The following is an 18054-nucleotide window of genomic DNA, read 5'->3' on the forward strand; positions in this document are numbered from 1 at the left end:
TTGTTAGTAAATATGAGGTTAATCATGTCAAAATTCAGAAAACAAATATTATTACGGATCTGAGAATCATACTCGCCAAACAATTAAAATTTTGTCAACATGTATATTCTATATTGTGTGTATAATACAAGGAGCAAGAAGAACAATAGCTTTTACCCTCAAACAATGAGCTGTATTTCAAAATGATAGAACGATTTGCGTATATAGGTAAGTTATTCGTAAGACATAAATTCGGATCTGTAACATGGAATAGCATTTCTATAACTTGAACAAACAGAACTGAATCTTTGCAAAAGTGCTTTATTACATTATTGCGTTTGAAATGAAAATGGATTATTATTTTAGTTCCTTCCTAGGATCTTATAAAATACAGGATCTGCCTTTACAACAAAATCTTGAAGCCATACGTCATAGTTTCGCCACCCCTATTCTGCCCACTTCGCCCAATAGGATCGCAATGTTTTGAGCCAACAATCATGGCGGAAACAAAGGTAGCCAATCAGTCGATGGCATAAACGAAAGTAGCCAATCAGACGTTTTTTTTTCTTCATTGATTTAATAGGATGAAGATATATATGGGAAGATCCTCTATTTTATAAGATCCTTGGTTCTTTGCGAGTGATTCATACATCTATGTTATTTGCTCTTGCATATAAAGAAGTGTCACTCGCAGACTTGAGAGAGAAAGCCGACAAAATGGTATCCGGAATATAGAGCCTATACAAACATCCCGTCTTACACAGTTACAAACGCTTCCGTAAATACAGATACTAACACAGCTTTGCCACCTTACTTGCTTTACATATAACATCATATCAGTCCAATTAATTAGGTGTTACAAATCACCTTGCTAAGAATAGATTGACAGTTTACAATTAAAGAAATTATCAAGTTCCTATTACAGCTAGGGTTTTCCTAATGAAACAGTTAGTATTTCTGCTTTTCAATCTATTACTCATCCTTGGTGTTTTAGTTAAATGAAAATTCCCAAATATAAATAAGTTATGAGGGACTATGACATTTTTGGAACGCTGAAATTTGAAAATTCTTCAATACTCATTCTACAGCCTGGACTTGTCACTTCGAGATTTTTATCTCCTCTTCAATATGGGAACATTCTTTTCGTAGAACACAATTCAAATCACATTATGATGTCATGCACAAGCCACAGACATGCATTGGCACAACTATTTATCGACAAAATTTTAACAAAATGGATTTCCAACCTAATTAAGCTAGTGCCCACTAACTAAGTAACTAACTCCATGGCCTACAGAACCCAGAGATTCAATGCCGCGTTCACAAAACCTCTCCACTGATTTCTGTCCTTAGCCAACCACATTCAATTTCTACTTTGTATTGCTATTTCTGCGAGATCCATCTTAATATTGTCTCCTAATCTACACCCAGGTCTTCCAATTTGTCGTTTTACATGAAACTTTAAAGCATTCCTACTTTCTTCCATTTTGGGAACATGACCTGCTCACCTGAGCCTGCTAGACTTGACGACCCTAGCGGTAAACGGCACAAGTTATGCAATTCCTCGTTATGAAATTTCCACCATTGCCCATTCCCGTTTGTCTTGGTTACAAATATTAGTCTCAAGATTTTATTCTCAAATACTTTCAGTCTTATGTTCTTCCTTCTACGTCCATGTTTCGCAACCATGCAGCACAACAAACATGATTATCATTTTATATATTTTAAGCTTCACATTCCTTGACATAACTCGCGACAACAAAAGAGTCTGAGCAGAGTAATAACATGAATTCCCTGCTTTCAGTCGACTTAATTTTTTTCGTGGATGTCCACTTTGTCGAAAGTATTTGATATTGTAACGCATCCATAATTTGCCGTATTACGATCCTGACGAACTTCGATGTATTTAGTTTTTTTCTCTATTTACTTCTAAACCCATCCTTTAAAACGTTTGAAAATTCCTCTACATTTCTTTTTATTGTTCTCCTATCATCCCCTAACAGATTTAGATAATCAGCATTTAGAATATTTTTCCTTAAATATATGAATATTAAAAGGGGGTGCATATTATACATCATGCGTTCCATACGCCAACGAATAATCAGTATTTATTTACACATAAGCTATCAAAGAGATTTTAGTACCTTTGTCCCTATCAGACCCAGTGATAAAGCCAAGAGGAAGGACAATATACTGTCCTGGCTTGCCACACTGACCTCCCTGTTGAGTAGATGGATATATGTCGTTGGCATTTGTCTTTAGTACTCTTACATCCGAATTCGTCCAAGTCACGTAAAGAGTAGAGTTAGCATCGTTGTTCGAACACGTTTCTGGCAACAACACGATGACTTCCTTAAAATGCAGACGGCCTTCCGTTGCAACGAACAGGGCTCTTGACCCTTGGTTGAAAACATCCTGTGAAAGAAAGATGGTTAGATTAGGTTAGTACCATTGCAGAATAACAAATTACACTTTAACGTTAGTGATATCCGCAACATACTTCATCAATTTTTCCCAATTTTTTGTTAATGGAGCATAACATCTAAACTCATTCGTTGGGAGTTGTAAAGTATTATTGTTGTAAATGTAAGGCCAATAATATGGTTGCCATATTTCCAAGGCAAAATGCAGGAATACTTCAAGTAACTATTCGAGGGCAGGGGAGCATGTACCACTGTTTCTATTTCCGTAATAATGAATCTGAGCGAGTTATATTTATCTTTTCTTATTTGATAAAAGGAAAGTGAAACAATTTAAATCATGTAGACCCTGTAAAAGTCTCGCTCATATGGTCAATTTGAGTAGTATGTAGTCTATGTATAGTCCTACATGTTACGCAACTAAATGCTTGCAAAGTAAAAAATAGAAATAGTCACCTATCCGTAGAGTTTAATTTAATTTTTGTTATGGGAACAGTACCGTTTATGGCTGTTATTGTTTCAACTGCTGCCACTCCCGGGTTTACTGCTAATGCTGCTCACATTTAAATATATATTTCTGGTTACTTGTTGCTGGCTTGAAAAGTAAATCTTCACCAATTGCAAAGTGACGACTCTGTAGCCATGCATATTGCCTCTTGCCTGGCGCTGTTGTGGGATTTCCTGTTATTTTGAAGGCTCTATGTAATAGTGTGGAAACACATTTCCAATAATAATAATAATAATAATAATAATAATAATAATAATAATAATAATAATAATAATAATAATAATAATAATAATAATAGTTACCAATTTTATCAATAAATATGAAAGTCGGGACATTTTAAAATTTCGACAGAGCCACGTCGGGATGATGAACATTTTGTTCAAAACCGGGACTGTCCGGGAAAAAATCGGGACGGATGGCATCCTTATTCAGAATAGGCAGAAAGTGTTTCGTGTTGTGAACCAGTAACTGTAGCAGCTTTGCTAGCTGGGAAAATGTTCTTATATAGGTTAGTGAACGTCGAATAAAATGTAGAGTTTAGAGGTCAAATATTATGTTATGAAGATGTATATGGTACTGCCATATATAGAGATTGTTTGGTGTAGTGCGGTGGCCTCATATATATGGAGTATACTTGTAGAGATTGATTGGGAATAAATGTAAAAAAAATCAGAAGCTGATGTATTACATTTGTTTGGTTAAGGCTATATACGTGTAATTTGAAGATAACATTTAGGCCTACACACACACACACACACACACACATATCTATATCTATATCTATATCTATCTATCTATCTATCTATCTATCTATATATATATATATATATATATATATATATATATATATATATATATATATATATATTTGAAAGAAAGTATATAACTTTAAATTATAAACCATATACGGCCAAATTATTTCCCCGTCTACATTACCTTATATCAATTTGAAATGTGGTTAAATACATTAATAATTATTTTAAGCCCCGCCCGAGCTCGGGTGACAATCAAATGAGCCCGAAATAAGTCCGAATTACAGAAACTTAATAATTAAACAAAATTGTATTTTTGTTTACAGCAATTAGTAGTTTAATTTTGCAGTTGTGCTTTAAAAGTTCTTGAGAAGGAACGGTGCAATATACATCGTTGTATAGTATATTTACAAAGTTAGGCCCGAAAAGCCCGAGAAATATGGTTGTATATTTAAAAATTTACGGCCCGAGCCCAAAGTGATATATGCTTTGTAGGCCCGAGCCCGGCGCGCGGGTCGGGTCGAGCTTATGCCCGCGGACTCGGCTCGAGCCCGTGCACACCTCTAACCCACCTCACCTACGGGAAAGGCCATTCATAAATGGTTTGAAGATTTCAGAGATTCGGGCGTCATCTATAAACGAAAATCTACTGGCCATCAGTCGACCAGAGAAGGCAGGTTTGGCAGGAGATAGACTACCTGCTTGATGTGTGCTTTGTTACGCGAAGTGCACAGATAGAACACTTGCGATATGTTTGAAGAAAACTTTAACAGTTTACCTTTCTTAGCACATGTCTCACGATAACGAATGTTTATTAGATTTCACAGAATAAATTTCTGAGGGAGGACGCGGTGGCTTAGTGGTAGAGCGTTCACCTCCGGTGCTTGGGGTTCCTGGTTCGATTCCAGCTCACGTTCGTGTGAACTTTGTGGTGGACAAACACGGTGCTCGTGGGTTTTCCCGGAGTTCTCCCGTTTCCTCCAACTTTCTTCATTCCACCATTTCATTCATTTCCCATCATCACCGTCTCCTTTAACCTAACCGGCATAACCGTGTTACGTACAACTTAAAGATTCCATTCCAATAAATTTCTGAAATTGGGTCCATCATTTTGACTTGCCCTGTAGTATTATAACGTTAGTATATACATATGTCCTTTACTCTACACGATTACTCTTGAACAGACGGGAATTTTTAAATTATTATTATTATTATTATTATTATTATTATTATTATTATTATTATTATTATTATTATTATTATTATTATTATTATTTGCAATAGATGGCTAGAGCGATTAACTCGGTACATTTCGTTAATAGAGTCAATCCGTTTACATCTCAACGAATAACGGCTTCTTACGTCCATCCGTTAGTACACACGATAGCTTTTAAGCCAAAGCAATTGGAATAGATTACTAGAGTAATTATCACAGTCGAGTTCGTTAATGAAATGAATCTGTTAAGATCCTTATAAGTTGCGGTGAGTCCAATGACAGCTATCATTTCATTTTCTACTATAGAAACAAAGGTAGTACAAGTTACATATCTCGCCGTTAGACGGCAGCGAAGATACTCCAGCGGTTGACATCTTCCGGACGAAATTGGAACTTCTAGTACGTGATCCTTTTTTATTGACTACCAAAGTTTATTATAAATGTTTCCATATATTATTTATATGCACAATGATTGCAATAATTAATATAGTGATTATAAAGCTAGGTATTTCCATACTCTCAATTGATTATCACTACACTATGGAAGAAATTATTTCATATACAGTAGACTCACGATTATCCGAGTCCCGCTAACCGAGCTTCTAGATTAACCGAGGCAGTCTTAAAGGAAAATTGCCACTTGACCATCTGAACCTATAGCTTTGGGCATCATCGCAGCATCAAAGAGGCCAAAAGATTTCGCAAAAAACAATCACTGCTTTTTTTTTTTTTTTTTAAAAAAAAAGATAAGTTCTGTATGGTATCGTATAGATGTAAAAATAATTTTTTTTTAGTTTTAGTACCTTGTAATAAACAATTCCTGTATAAAAAATGTTTTGTGATTTATAGTACGTACTACTGTACCTAATAACAGCTGTTTCGTACTATCCGAGTTTTTGCGTATTTGAGGTAGGCTTTTACCCACTTATCTCGGATAATCGAAGTCTACTGTACAAAGAACGGCCAATTACAGGGTCCGCTAGTCATATATGTAAGAAGCCTTTTGTCATGTGACTCTTTAGCTTATTTTGTTCGATTTTTAAATTCACTGTCCCAAAGATACCCATGATTTTGTGATCTCGAATAAATTAATCTACCTGATCAACTGAATAATTCAACTACTTACATGTACGAGTAAGTTACAGTATTACTGTTGATCATTAAAATAACAATTCCACTTATAATACAAAACCATTTCAATTTCTGAGTAGTGCTAATTCCTAATACTTAACAATCGCCGCTACGGAACGTTCGTTGCCTGCCTATCTGCTTGCTTTAGCAATGATGCTGAACATAATAGTGATAATGTTGAATTTGGACCCTCCAAAAGTTTTGGTCCTCTCCCGTAATAAATTCCTGCGTACGTGCCTTCAATGCTTATGATGAAATACTTCTGAACCGTGAAGATGTTTTTTATTCTGGAATTTGGCCAGGCAATATTCGATCTTTGCTTATGTTTAAAGAAGAATAATTTAAAAATTTCTAGTCAAGATTTCAAACTCATTGGAAGTAATGCTTTAGAACCTTCAGAAACTGCCTAGGCCCAGTTAATTGGAAAATGCCTGTAGCTTTGCTTTCCCAAGCCATCGCAGTTCAATTAACTCCTAATCTCCTATTGACAAACTAGTGGCTGTGAGAGAGGGTTTTCGTAGATAGACTTAATGAAGATCCCTACTTTTTATTAATACTTTTTACTAATATTAATCAACTAAACATGTTTATTGAAATTGTTGATTCTCCCTTTAGGAAAGATTCGATGTACCTAAGTACGTTGATTCCTAACTACCTCAAGAACATCAGTAAGACACCAACTGCACGAGCCGAAGCTGAGATGATAAGAACACGGAATTACCGTGGAAATTCATTTACCTGCCGCAAAATATTCTCCTAGGAATATAGAAAACCCTGGAATTTTGTAAACTTGAAATTTGATAGTATATGATAATCATACTATATATTAAGATAAAAATTGACGCTGAATTATAATGTAATTGAACTTCCCATCATGGCACTATCAAGATGAAAGTATACAGTGTGGTTATTGGCATAGACCCAGCTCAAAATCATGATTAGCTCGAAAATTTAAGTTTTTGTTTAAGTTTAATATTCCCCAAAGATAACGTATACATCAATCGGTAGGCCGAAAAAATCCATTATTGATAGTAAATCCTGATGTATTGTTTTTGAGAAAATCATGTTGTCTCTACAAAATATATCGTTCGTTGCCAACCTGAAATTCATTGGTTTTATTCTGCTACATAGAACATTTATTTATTTATTTTGATTTCTCCCATTGACACACATACTCCTAAGAACGACATACATAACGATTCCAATACTATACCTCTGTTCAGCAGAATAAAATAAAATAAAATAAACTATCGATTATCATTGGCAACAAGCACATGAGCTTTTACGAGATATACATTTCTTTTTCTTGAATTTTATCGCAAACTCCTCAGCATCTCATTTTGTCCAGGTCAATGTGATTTATTGACTGATATATGTCTCATATTTGAATAATATTGTAGATAAACAAAGCTTAGGTAAGTGTTAATCAAAATTTTGGACTACATCTTATTTAAACATCCTGTGCACTGTTGTCTTGCTAGTGTCAGAATGAAAAGCTTCAAAAGACGGTACTTAGTGTTGCTCGCGAGACAACATTTGGTAGTGCCTCGTCTCAAAAAGGTGCTCTGAAAGTGCAGTCTCGCCTTGAAAAGGGTGGTTCTATTGGAAAAACTCTGTCTTATCTCATGTCTAGAAAATTAAGTCTTGTCTTCGGGCAACACTAAGGATATTTTAGTATCAGTGTCATCTTAAACTCTTTGAAACAGTGGTGTTTTCGTAAGGGAAAATGTAGGCTTTCAGAAAGTATCTACTGCTATAGCACGATTCATCCAAGCATCATGATTTATACATCATTCTTTTCAGAGTAAAAGAAAAGAAGCGTTCGAATAGAACCAGATCCGCGAGTGAATGACGTACACGAAAAGGAAAATTGGAGATAATTCGGGAAATTCCCTTCAACAAATCCCTTTTAAGAAAAAATGGTATCGGGACAAAACCAGACGAGATTGTATATGAGACGAGACTATACAAAACGAGACTCCTTCTCGACTCGATTAAAATCATTGTCTCTGTCTCGATCAACAGGTAGTTGTTTCGGTCTCGATGTAGTCTCAGTTTCGTCTCGGTGGTCTCGAGAAGAATTATGTGAAATTAAAAATGTATAGTTGTATTATCTCACAGTCTAATTTCTTATTTATTTCTTCATTTTACTTTTGACTGTAGAATAATTGTAGGCCACGTACTTTTCTATAGCTAGGTGTCATATTTACGAAGAAATTAAATGTCGACTAAAAGCAGGGAATTTGTGTTACTATTCGGTTCAAAATCTCTTGTTGTCGCGAATTCTGTCGAAGAATTTGAAGCTTAAAGTATATAAAATGATAATCATGCCTGTTGTTCTGTATGGTTGCGAAACATGGTCGCTTACTCTGAGGGAAGAACATAGACTGAAAGTATTTGAGAACAAGATCCTGAGACGAACATTCGGACCCAGAGGAATGTGAATGGGGAATGGCGGAAACATCATAACGAGGAACTACATAATTTATACGGTTTACCCAATATTGTTAGGGTCATCAAGTCTAGGAGTCTTAGGTTGACAGGTCATGTAGCTAGAATGAAAGCAAGTAGAAAAGCTTTCAAAGTCTTGACTGGAAAACCCATCGGGAAACGACCATTAAGAAGACCTAGGCGCAGATGGGAGGACAATATTAAGATGGACCTCGCAGAGATAGGAATACAAAGTAGAAACTGGATCCAATTAGCTAAGGATAGAAGTCAGTGGACAGCTTTTGTGAATGCGGCATTGAACCTCTGGGTTCCATACGACATAGAGTTACTTAGTTAGCTTTAGGTGTCTTATGTTCGTACCTTCCTCAATGAGCATTATGTACAAAGTTTATCTCCAGTTTATTCAGCCTAGAATAAATCCCGAATAAAGGTGCAGATCCCACTTTGCAATAGATATTGACTTATATAGTCTCGGTGCTAAAAAGGAACATTCGAAGATAAATTTTGAAGAGATGCCTATCATTGTTCCTCTTGTGTGATATGACCTCCACAGACCAATTTCTCGCTGAGTAACTTACACTTTTTATCCACTAACATCGTTTGGATGCATTTTCGTTACCTGTACATGCTGAATTTCTTCACAGGGCCATCCTTGCACTGGTGGTCGATCAGGATGGACCTGATTTGCGAGGATTCGAAGTAGCCAATGTGGACTTACTACTATCATCCTCACTGGTCTAACGCCAAGCGAGCAGAAGCGTATAACACATATATGGGATATGTCCATTTCACAGCAGAGCCTTAGTTAGCTTTTGTGAGTAGGAGTCTTGCATTCACCCGAGCGTTAAGACAAGCTCATTTCCCGCCTTCTACCGAATCCAACGGTCTGACCCAGGGCGGACTGAGTTCAACCAAAACCTGAAGTCTCAAACTTGCTTGCAGCTATCTTTCAAAAGCAACGCCCATCGCGTAAAGGTTCCGTGAACACAACGAGATAATCCCACATCTCATCCCAAATCCAACGGTACTTGTCAATATCCATTTGGGATTTAGCCGAAAACCCCGTTACCTGGCTGATAGCCCTCAGCCACTAGGATTGGTATCAGGGATTGGTAGGTCAAAATTCCTTCTCCCCTTCCCGGTAGTATAGTCCAAGCTGCAACATTTCATATAGAAACAATTAATAAAAGACTGGAATATTTGTTGATAGTTGAGCAGAGTCGTCAAACTCCTCGGTTTCAGGCGGGAGTTCATGTGGTTCGGATTTCACGATAATCAGTATTTTCCGTCTCAAATAGCCTTGCTGCTGAAAATGACGTTAAACTGAAAATCAACTCAACTCCTCGGCTCCATTTTCTCAATCGGACATATGTGCTTTCACTCATTATCAGGTACACCTTTCTCATTGCCAACATCCTCCTTCTCTATTTTCGTTGCCTCCTCACCGACACTTCTATTATTCGAATCAGAATCAAATTCTTCTTTCGTTTCTCCTCATCCGTATCAAATTCCTTAGACCTCTAGAATGACAGATTGGGACAAAAACGACATAATTACTTTCAAAGAGATAACCAAGGAACTGCACATCAATCCTTCTAAAATAACTACTCCAATCCCTCTTGTAAATAAATCACTCTAAACCCTCAATTCAATTCCAATCCCTTTCTCTGTTTCAGATTCCAAATTACACACAAAACCTAGTGCTGGGAGTAAAAATAACCGATCGTAAAAGCACACTTAAAAAAAAAAAAAGTCATGCTAAGAGTAAATGAACTCTCACAGCAATTATCGAGCACTTTTCTCTATTAAAAAAACTAACCACAAACCCTTTCTTTCAACACAACTGCACTGCGAAGATGAAAGCTTCCTTACCTCTTTGAGTAAAAAGGGGGTTGAAGGTGAAAAGCCGATCAGGGTCCTTTTTGTCATCTATGGTCATGCATTGTGAACCTCTTATCTGTAAAGCTTTCTTACAACCTGCCTTTGATCCTTACTTAACAACGACTCAATCGAATACTAGTAGTGATATGAGAAACACGTGCAGATCTCAGAAAAAGATATTTAAATTTTATTTCGTCAGATTGCCCTTGCTTGTCAGCGAACAATAGAGACTTTCTAGAAACCTTTAAAAAATAATGCAATTCAAATCAAGAACAGATATATGATAAGTGGAATAATAAGGGAATATACCCATGACATAACAGGTAATTATGCTATGCTGTGTCAAAGGGATAATAGAAAGCTAGGCTATCATACAGCATCATTGTTCAGAGTTACCAAGTCATTTTCCTCGAAAACTACGCATGAGAATTTTCACTGACTTTTTCATTTTGTTTAGTGCGAAGAGATATATTGATTGGTACACAGTATGATTCATCTTTGGACATTTTTTCGTTCAAAGCTATTAATATTGAAGAATTATTGTTATACTTTTTTTTCTGTTTCACTGATACAATTTATGTATAATCTATCTATCTACAAATCGCTTCATTACCTGCAGGTTTTGTCTTATCGCATCACAGTTCCACTGCTCATTGATCCTTTCATCCACTGCTACTAACAGTCGTTCGTAACCTCCGTCACTCACTTTTACAAAGGACCCTGACACCACACTGGATATCACACACACACAAAAAAGTAAAAACAGGTTTTTGCCTTTAGTAAAACACTTTTTTGTGCACTCCATTTCATAATTTCAAACAGAAAACCTAAAAACAGTATCTAGCTATACATTCTTCACTTCATATAACAATAAACTGACTGACAATGACGTCGACAGAGTTTGTTATCGATGATAACGTGTTATCTTAGGTTGAGAAGTCCTCCTCAGTTACCGCGATCTTATCGTCACTCTGTCTCATATTGACACTTGCTTCCTCCACAATAAAGCGCGACAGGTTACAGGACTAATAAGTGTTAAAAATAATTTACTCTTTATCATCACTTAAAAATGCACAGAAAATTATGAAATACCAAGAAATGGCAGTGCGTAGTTCTAATTAGAGGTAATTCAAGGTAAGAAAAAGAATAGAAATGCACAAACCGAGTTAGATAAATAGGGTCTAAACAATACGGTGAATGAGAACAAAATTACTTCAAAGGGTTACGTAATACAGTATGTATTGTGCTATTTTAGTGCAGTGTTAAATAGTTTCTTGTAAACATGATTAATTTAATTGTTCTGCATATTTATACAAAACTGTTTTATAAATATACTTTTGTTTAGAAAATATGTTGAAAGCCCAAACAAATGAGTTTCATTTCACAATGTAAAACCAGTGTTCGTAAGTTTCTGTAAGAAAATTTCCCTCGACTGACAGAAAATTTTCCCTATTATCAAATTTACCCTAGTTTCTTAAGTGTCCAATTCTAATGACTAGGGCCCGGAAGTTGAGGAAAAATCCTGTTTTTTACGAGTGCCAGAAGGCGAGGCTTAACATATGTTCATTTTCGGTCATTGTATGCCAGAAAATGGAGGATTTTATTTGTCCTTTTTTGCCTTTTTCGGCGTTTTTTTTCGTTTATTGGTCTTTTTTTATTTAAAAAAAACTTTTCATAGGTCTTAACGTCTTTTTTTCTTTTTCTTTTTTCTTTTTTTTCCCTTCATCTTTCGGCAATAAATTTACTGGTCATTAACTCGAATCACCACCACCTCTTAAACATTATTTCTTTAGTAAAGAAAATTCAAAAGATAAGACATTCTTCAACGACTGGATTGAGAAGTCCAGATCTGCAACAATCACAAATCAGATAAGGAGGCGTAACAATATCCTCCAGCAAGGGGAGTGAGGGTGGGGAAGATTCCTTATTTTAGTTTGTACTTTATTTTGTGGAAGGATATACCCTTAACCTACCAGAAGCTTGTATTTCTTGAGCATTATATTCATTAAATATGTAATTCTAATTAAATTGGGTCTTATTTTTACGTCCTTCTTTCCAGTTTATAGGTCCTTCTTTTAAAGATATTTTAGGTCTTTTTATAGGTCAGTAGTAACAGACAAAGCTCTACACAGCAGAGGACTTGCCGCCGCTGTGTATATTTTATTACGTGTCTCTGTGATCTTTTGCGCTGGCGCCATTACTGTCTGACCGTAGTGCGAGTTCCCTTTATACTTTTACCGCCTGCTTTATATATTTTATTACGTATGTGATTTTTTGCTGTAGCCATTATTGTTGGAATTAATTGCGACTTCCTGTTATACTTTTACAGCTTGTTTTGTATAGCTTATTACGTATGTGTGATTTTTCCGCTGGCGCCATTACTGTCTGACCGTAGTGCGAGTTCCCTTTATACTTTTACCGCTCGCTTTGTATATTTTATTACGTATGTGTGATTTTTCCGCTGGCGCCCTTACTGTTTGGTTTTGCTTTGACTTCCCTTTATACTTTTACCGCTTGCTTTTTATATTTTATTACGTATGTGTAACCTTTGCGCTGGCGCCATTACTGTTGCGAGTTTTGCACACCCGATTTGTATATTTGCTGCTTGGTAGCCGTGGACGTTAATGGTATTTTTCGGCACGCTTTGTATATATATTTATTATTGTGACTTAAGTAAGAAGAGAAAGTTTACGCACCTTTGATGACACGGCCGCTATTTTGTTGGCTATTTCCTGGTTGTTTGTTGTTGCAGTTGTATATAATTTATGTCCATATCGCAGTGTTGTTTGTAATGAGAATAATTACACTGATTTTTCCATAAATAGGTAAATTTTTCTTTTAGGGATGTTTTGTAGTGTTGCAGCGAAAACTAATTAGATTGTTGTTGACTTTAGTTTAGCGTTTCTTTTAGCAGTGAGGTTATATGAGACGTGGACATACTGATTAACGTGGAATCCGAACCACATGAGCTTCCGCCGGGAATAGAACCCGGGCTGACCACGCCAAAGTTGCGTACGTTAACCGATTAGCCAGGGAGGAGCTCTACAGTGATTAGACTACGTATAGTTACCTATAATATAATTTTTACGTAATGAGACCAAGCCCTAATTATGAATTATACTTTAATTTTTACTAGATTAATTATGAATTTACCTTGAACATTCTTTTATTTATATAATTGGAAATGATCAATATTAATTAACCTATAATACTTATTATATGTATATACTTACGTATGAAGAATTGAGCGTTGCCGATTGTGGTTTTGATGGACGGATTTGTTTTTCCAATATGGCGGCGTTGCGTGATTGTTGAACAGAGGTTCCTCCATAGTAGGACTCTGAAATGCGAATGCGCGCGTTTTGCTTGCATTGTCGTATAGATTGATGGTAATTAAAATTGTGAAGAATTTGGCTGGGCGAAGTTGCATAGTTTAACATATTATTGCATTATGTGATTAATTTATATTATTTTTTGTTTTAGCATGTACTTAATTATTATAAAATTGAAATAATAATAATAGATAACGAGACATTTTGATAAAGAAAGCGGAACCCCACAGTACTACGATATGTACAACTGTGCTACCATCTATTGGCAATAATTACAACTTTATTTAACAGCCACGTTATATGGGAGACTGATACAGAATGAAGGGGGAGACTTAAGGTGAATTACATGAGATTTAGATGTACAAGAAAGAGAAGAGAATAAAATAAATAGAGAAAGCTATTATTGTTTATTGAATTGAAGCACCATTTAAGCGTAATATATTAGTTTGTAATGAGGTTATTAAATTAGGTTTAACTGGATACGTATGCACTTTGTAGGGTTGTTTATTATTTATTTAGGATTTTTATTTAATAATATGGTTTGTAGAAGTATATTGAATTGCTATAAAATAGAACAAACTTATATTTTATTTGTATAGATGTATTTAAGATTATATTCGGGTGCAGTTTTAGTATTGGTTTGCGTTAACGTAGTGAATGTGCGGAACGGCACACGATGGATTTGGAATGGGTGGAGTATTACAATTTACACGTTGCTTGGGAATTGTTTAGTATTGGTTTGCATTGATGAATGTTGCACATATTGAGGAAATGCTGAAGATTGTATTTATGCTAATTGGCACTACGATTTCCATTTGAAAGAATTAAATAAATAATAGCTTGAAAATATTTTAAATTGGATTACGGTATGGAGCATAATATTTAAGTATATTGTATTTACTGCGAACTAGAGTATTTATGTAGCTGCTATTATAGAATTAACAAGTACCAGAGATAATTATATTGTTTTTATTTACCATGTATTGAATTATAAGAATATATATTCCTTATAATATTTGATAACAGTTGGGAAGCTTTATATGGTGATTGATTTTTTACGTGTGGAACTGATTTAATTTGAAGCAACAGCAAATACATTTGACAGATAATTGACGTATTTGCAACTATTGAAATGGGTATAAAATGCTTTATGTATGTAAAAATATTTAATATTTTTTGTTTGTAAAGTATGAGGCAATTTTAACTGCTAATGTATAACATTACAGATAGGGTTTTAAGCTATTTTAGAATGAGCTTAGGAGATAACAAAATTATTATGGAATGAGACTAGCATGATGCATAGGGAAGATGACATGTGGAATGTTTGGGAAAGTTTTATTATTTTAGGAAATAATATATTAATGAATACAACGGGTAATATTTTTAAGAGAAACCCATATTTTAGTATTGGTGTACTATTGAAAGCATGAATCAACAATTTTGAAGGCATAAGACATAGGCAAAGACTTGTATTTACTGGTGTTATTGTTTTACGTTTACCGGAGAGGATGTTGCTCCCATTATGTTAAAACAGTTTTGAATAGATTTGAATTATTGGAATATAGTATTTTTTATACTTAGGGACTTATTTATAAATACAACTTACGAAATTAGAATATTATCGATTGAATTATTTACAATGTATATAATTATTTATATTTTAATGTTATTGACTAGTTATTTAAAATTTAGACGAATTGTACTTTTAGTGCTGGAATGGTATATTTATATTGGTATAGATCATGTACTAATATGGAACACATTGATTAGCATACAACTCTGCAGATTATATATTTGCGTAGACGAAATTATGAAAACTGTTGATTTTTAGTATTCAACGCACTTACACGAAAATAATTGTACAATTAGAAATTGTTGAAAGTTTTGAATGGGCAATTATGTATATGCGTGGTGTAGTACAAGTATTTGGAATATACGTATTGTATTGTGTTATCAACTATTGATACAAATAGGCTGAAGGATTTACGTAGTATTTGCGTTTGCGACAATATAAAATGTTATGAGAATGACATGATACCACGTGATTGTCAGACTTGCATTATATAGTAATTAGATTTATGTTTTATTAAGATATAGAGGTACATATTACGCATTAATATAGACACAGATTGATTTATTTTATTTTAGGCATGAAAGAGAAACTCCATATATTGGCGTTGACTGTGGAAAAACAGAGACGTGTGTACATTACAATTTTCCATTAGTATCTGAAAAGTTACACAGAATATAAACCTTCATCCAGCCTATGAGGTGGATGCTCTTTGACTTGGCTATGGAGGCGATGCAATTTATGTTTTTTTTTTTTTTTTTTTTTTTTTACCGCTAGCCAAAGTGGCTAGCAACCTTTAAGAGGGTTACGCCCTCTGTGAGGTGAGTGAAGAAAAGGAAAGCAGGTGCAAAGGACAATGGGTGGTCTATGTGCTTTATTCAAATTATTTATATCAAATGTCACAATAAATAACAAAAAAGAGAACAAAACAACAAAATGAAATAGCAAAACAATAAAATGGAAATAACAAAACTGGATGTAAGGAACTTTGATCCTTACCATTATGAAAGGGATGAAACATACATACATATATAGCAAGTGTGAACTATAGCAAAAGATTAATATAAATAGAAAAAAAGTAATAACATATACAAAAAGGGAAAAGAAAAGTAATGGAATGTTGATAAGCTTATAATGAGGATGAAGAATGAGGCGAGGTGCGAAGCACAGGACAACACGTGGGTTTTGTTAGTCAGACAAATGAAATTATCTTCCGCCTAGGGGCAACTCTAGGCAATGATGAAAAACAGGGGAAGCCCATGTGAGTAGACAAAGGTAATTACTGTGCAGGATATGATGGATGAATAAGTGGAAGATGTTCATGAATAATGTAGTCAGAGATGATGAAAAACGAAGGATCTCTCGGGGGTAAAGTGTAGTGATACAGCGTAAACAGGAGAGATAATGGTGGAGGATAATAACGATGTGGCGTGGGATGCAAATCCAGGTATCGCATAGTGTCATAAACTAAAGGGTGTTGGTGTTGGAAACGTTTGTGGATATAGGTGAGACGTAGTTTTTCGATGTAATATTGTAATGTAGGAAAAGTGATGCGTTGGTATAGCTCCTGGGTGGGGCTAGGTAAGCGGATACGGAAGGCTATGCGGAAAGCATGTCGTTCTAGGATCAGAAGCTTTTGATAGAATTTAGATGATGCGGCTATCCACGCTGTGAATCCGTACGTTAAGACTGGCCGTAAGAAAACTTTGTATGTATTTAGGATTGTCTGTGCCTTAAGTCCCCATGTCGTACCAGTTAAGCGTTTCAACAAATTCAGTCTATTGTAGGCTTTTGCTGTGATAGTTGCTAAGTGTTTGTTCCATGTTAAGTGATGGTCGAAAGTAATCCCAAGATAGGTGACGGTGTTACTAAGGCGTATAGGTTCGCCATCTACATGGAGTGCGATATTGCGAGGATTTCGACGGACTTTTGATCTTCGGCGTGGTGGTAGAAAGACTATAGCTTGAGTTTTAGCCGCGTTTATGGTTAATTTCCAACGAGTACACCATGAGGTGAAGCGATTTATTGCAGTCTGTAGAACTGAATTTATTTGTTGGATGGTGTTACACAGAGCAAGGAACGCCGTATCGTCGGCATATTGAAATAAATGGATTTCCTCTGGAAGCCGAGGCATGTCCGCAACATAGAGCAGGTAAAGTAATGGGGACAAGGCCGATCCTTGTGGTACGCCTGAGAGGAGAAATATAGGATGTGACAGACTGGAGTTGACAGAGATGTATGCGAGGCGGTTTGAAATGAAGCTGTAAATGAAACGAATGTATACTATGGGAAGCTGTAGAGTAAGGAGTTTGTATAGGAGACTATTATGCCAGACTTTATCGAAAGCTTTCTCTAGATCGAAGAGTACCAGACAGGATGGTTGTATGGAATTAAAGTGCTGAGTGATGAGTGAAGTCAGTCGAAGAAGCTGATCATTTATAGAGAATGATGGCCGGAAACCGGCTTGTGTGAAAGGTAGAATATTGCGATCGGCCAAATAAGTATGCAGTCGTTTAACTAAAATACGTTCCAGTATTTTGCTGAATGCGGAAGTGAGTTGTATGGGCCGGTATGAAGCAACATCCTGTGGTGGTTTATGAGGCTTGAGGAACATGAGTGTCTTTGAAGTCTTCCAAGAGGGCGGAAAGTGTCCAGTACGGAAGATAAACGTATAGATATGAGCAAGTAAGAGTAGCAGCGTGAAAGGACATTCCTTAATATGGCGATATGTGATAGTGTCTAATCCAGGAGCTGTATTGCGTTTGTTGTGAACGACTGTAGTGATATCCTGTACTGTAATCGGTGCCGTTATAG

The 18054-nt window shown here is 35.6% G+C and overlaps 2 protein-coding genes across 2 annotated transcripts in view; one reads left to right on the forward strand and one right to left on the reverse strand.

Annotated features, from left to right (window-relative positions):
* LOC145662266 (calcium-activated chloride channel regulator 1-like) overlaps positions 1-11356 on the reverse strand; it is a 122410-nt gene extending 111054 nt beyond the window's left edge. Inside the window, exons 1-2 of the mRNA XM_081727654.1 lie at positions 10952-11356; positions 2124-2394 (exon numbers count right to left, since the gene is read on the reverse strand). Of these exons, the coding sequence (XP_081583780.1) occupies positions 2124-2394; positions 10952-11143 (463 nt within the window). The 5' untranslated portion in view covers positions 11144-11356. The remainder of the gene's footprint in view (positions 1-2123; positions 2395-10951) is intronic.
* LOC145662274 (hemolymph lipopolysaccharide-binding protein-like) overlaps positions 1-18054 on the forward strand; it is a 219999-nt gene that overhangs the window by 6123 nt on the left and 195822 nt on the right. The window lies entirely within an intron of this gene.

The sequence above is a fragment of the Thermobia domestica genome, chromosome 1 (assembly GCF_964235325.1).
Source record: "Thermobia domestica chromosome 1, izTheDome1.hap1.1, whole genome shotgun sequence".
Classification (NCBI taxonomy): domain Eukaryota; kingdom Metazoa; phylum Arthropoda; class Insecta; order Zygentoma; family Lepismatidae; genus Thermobia; species Thermobia domestica.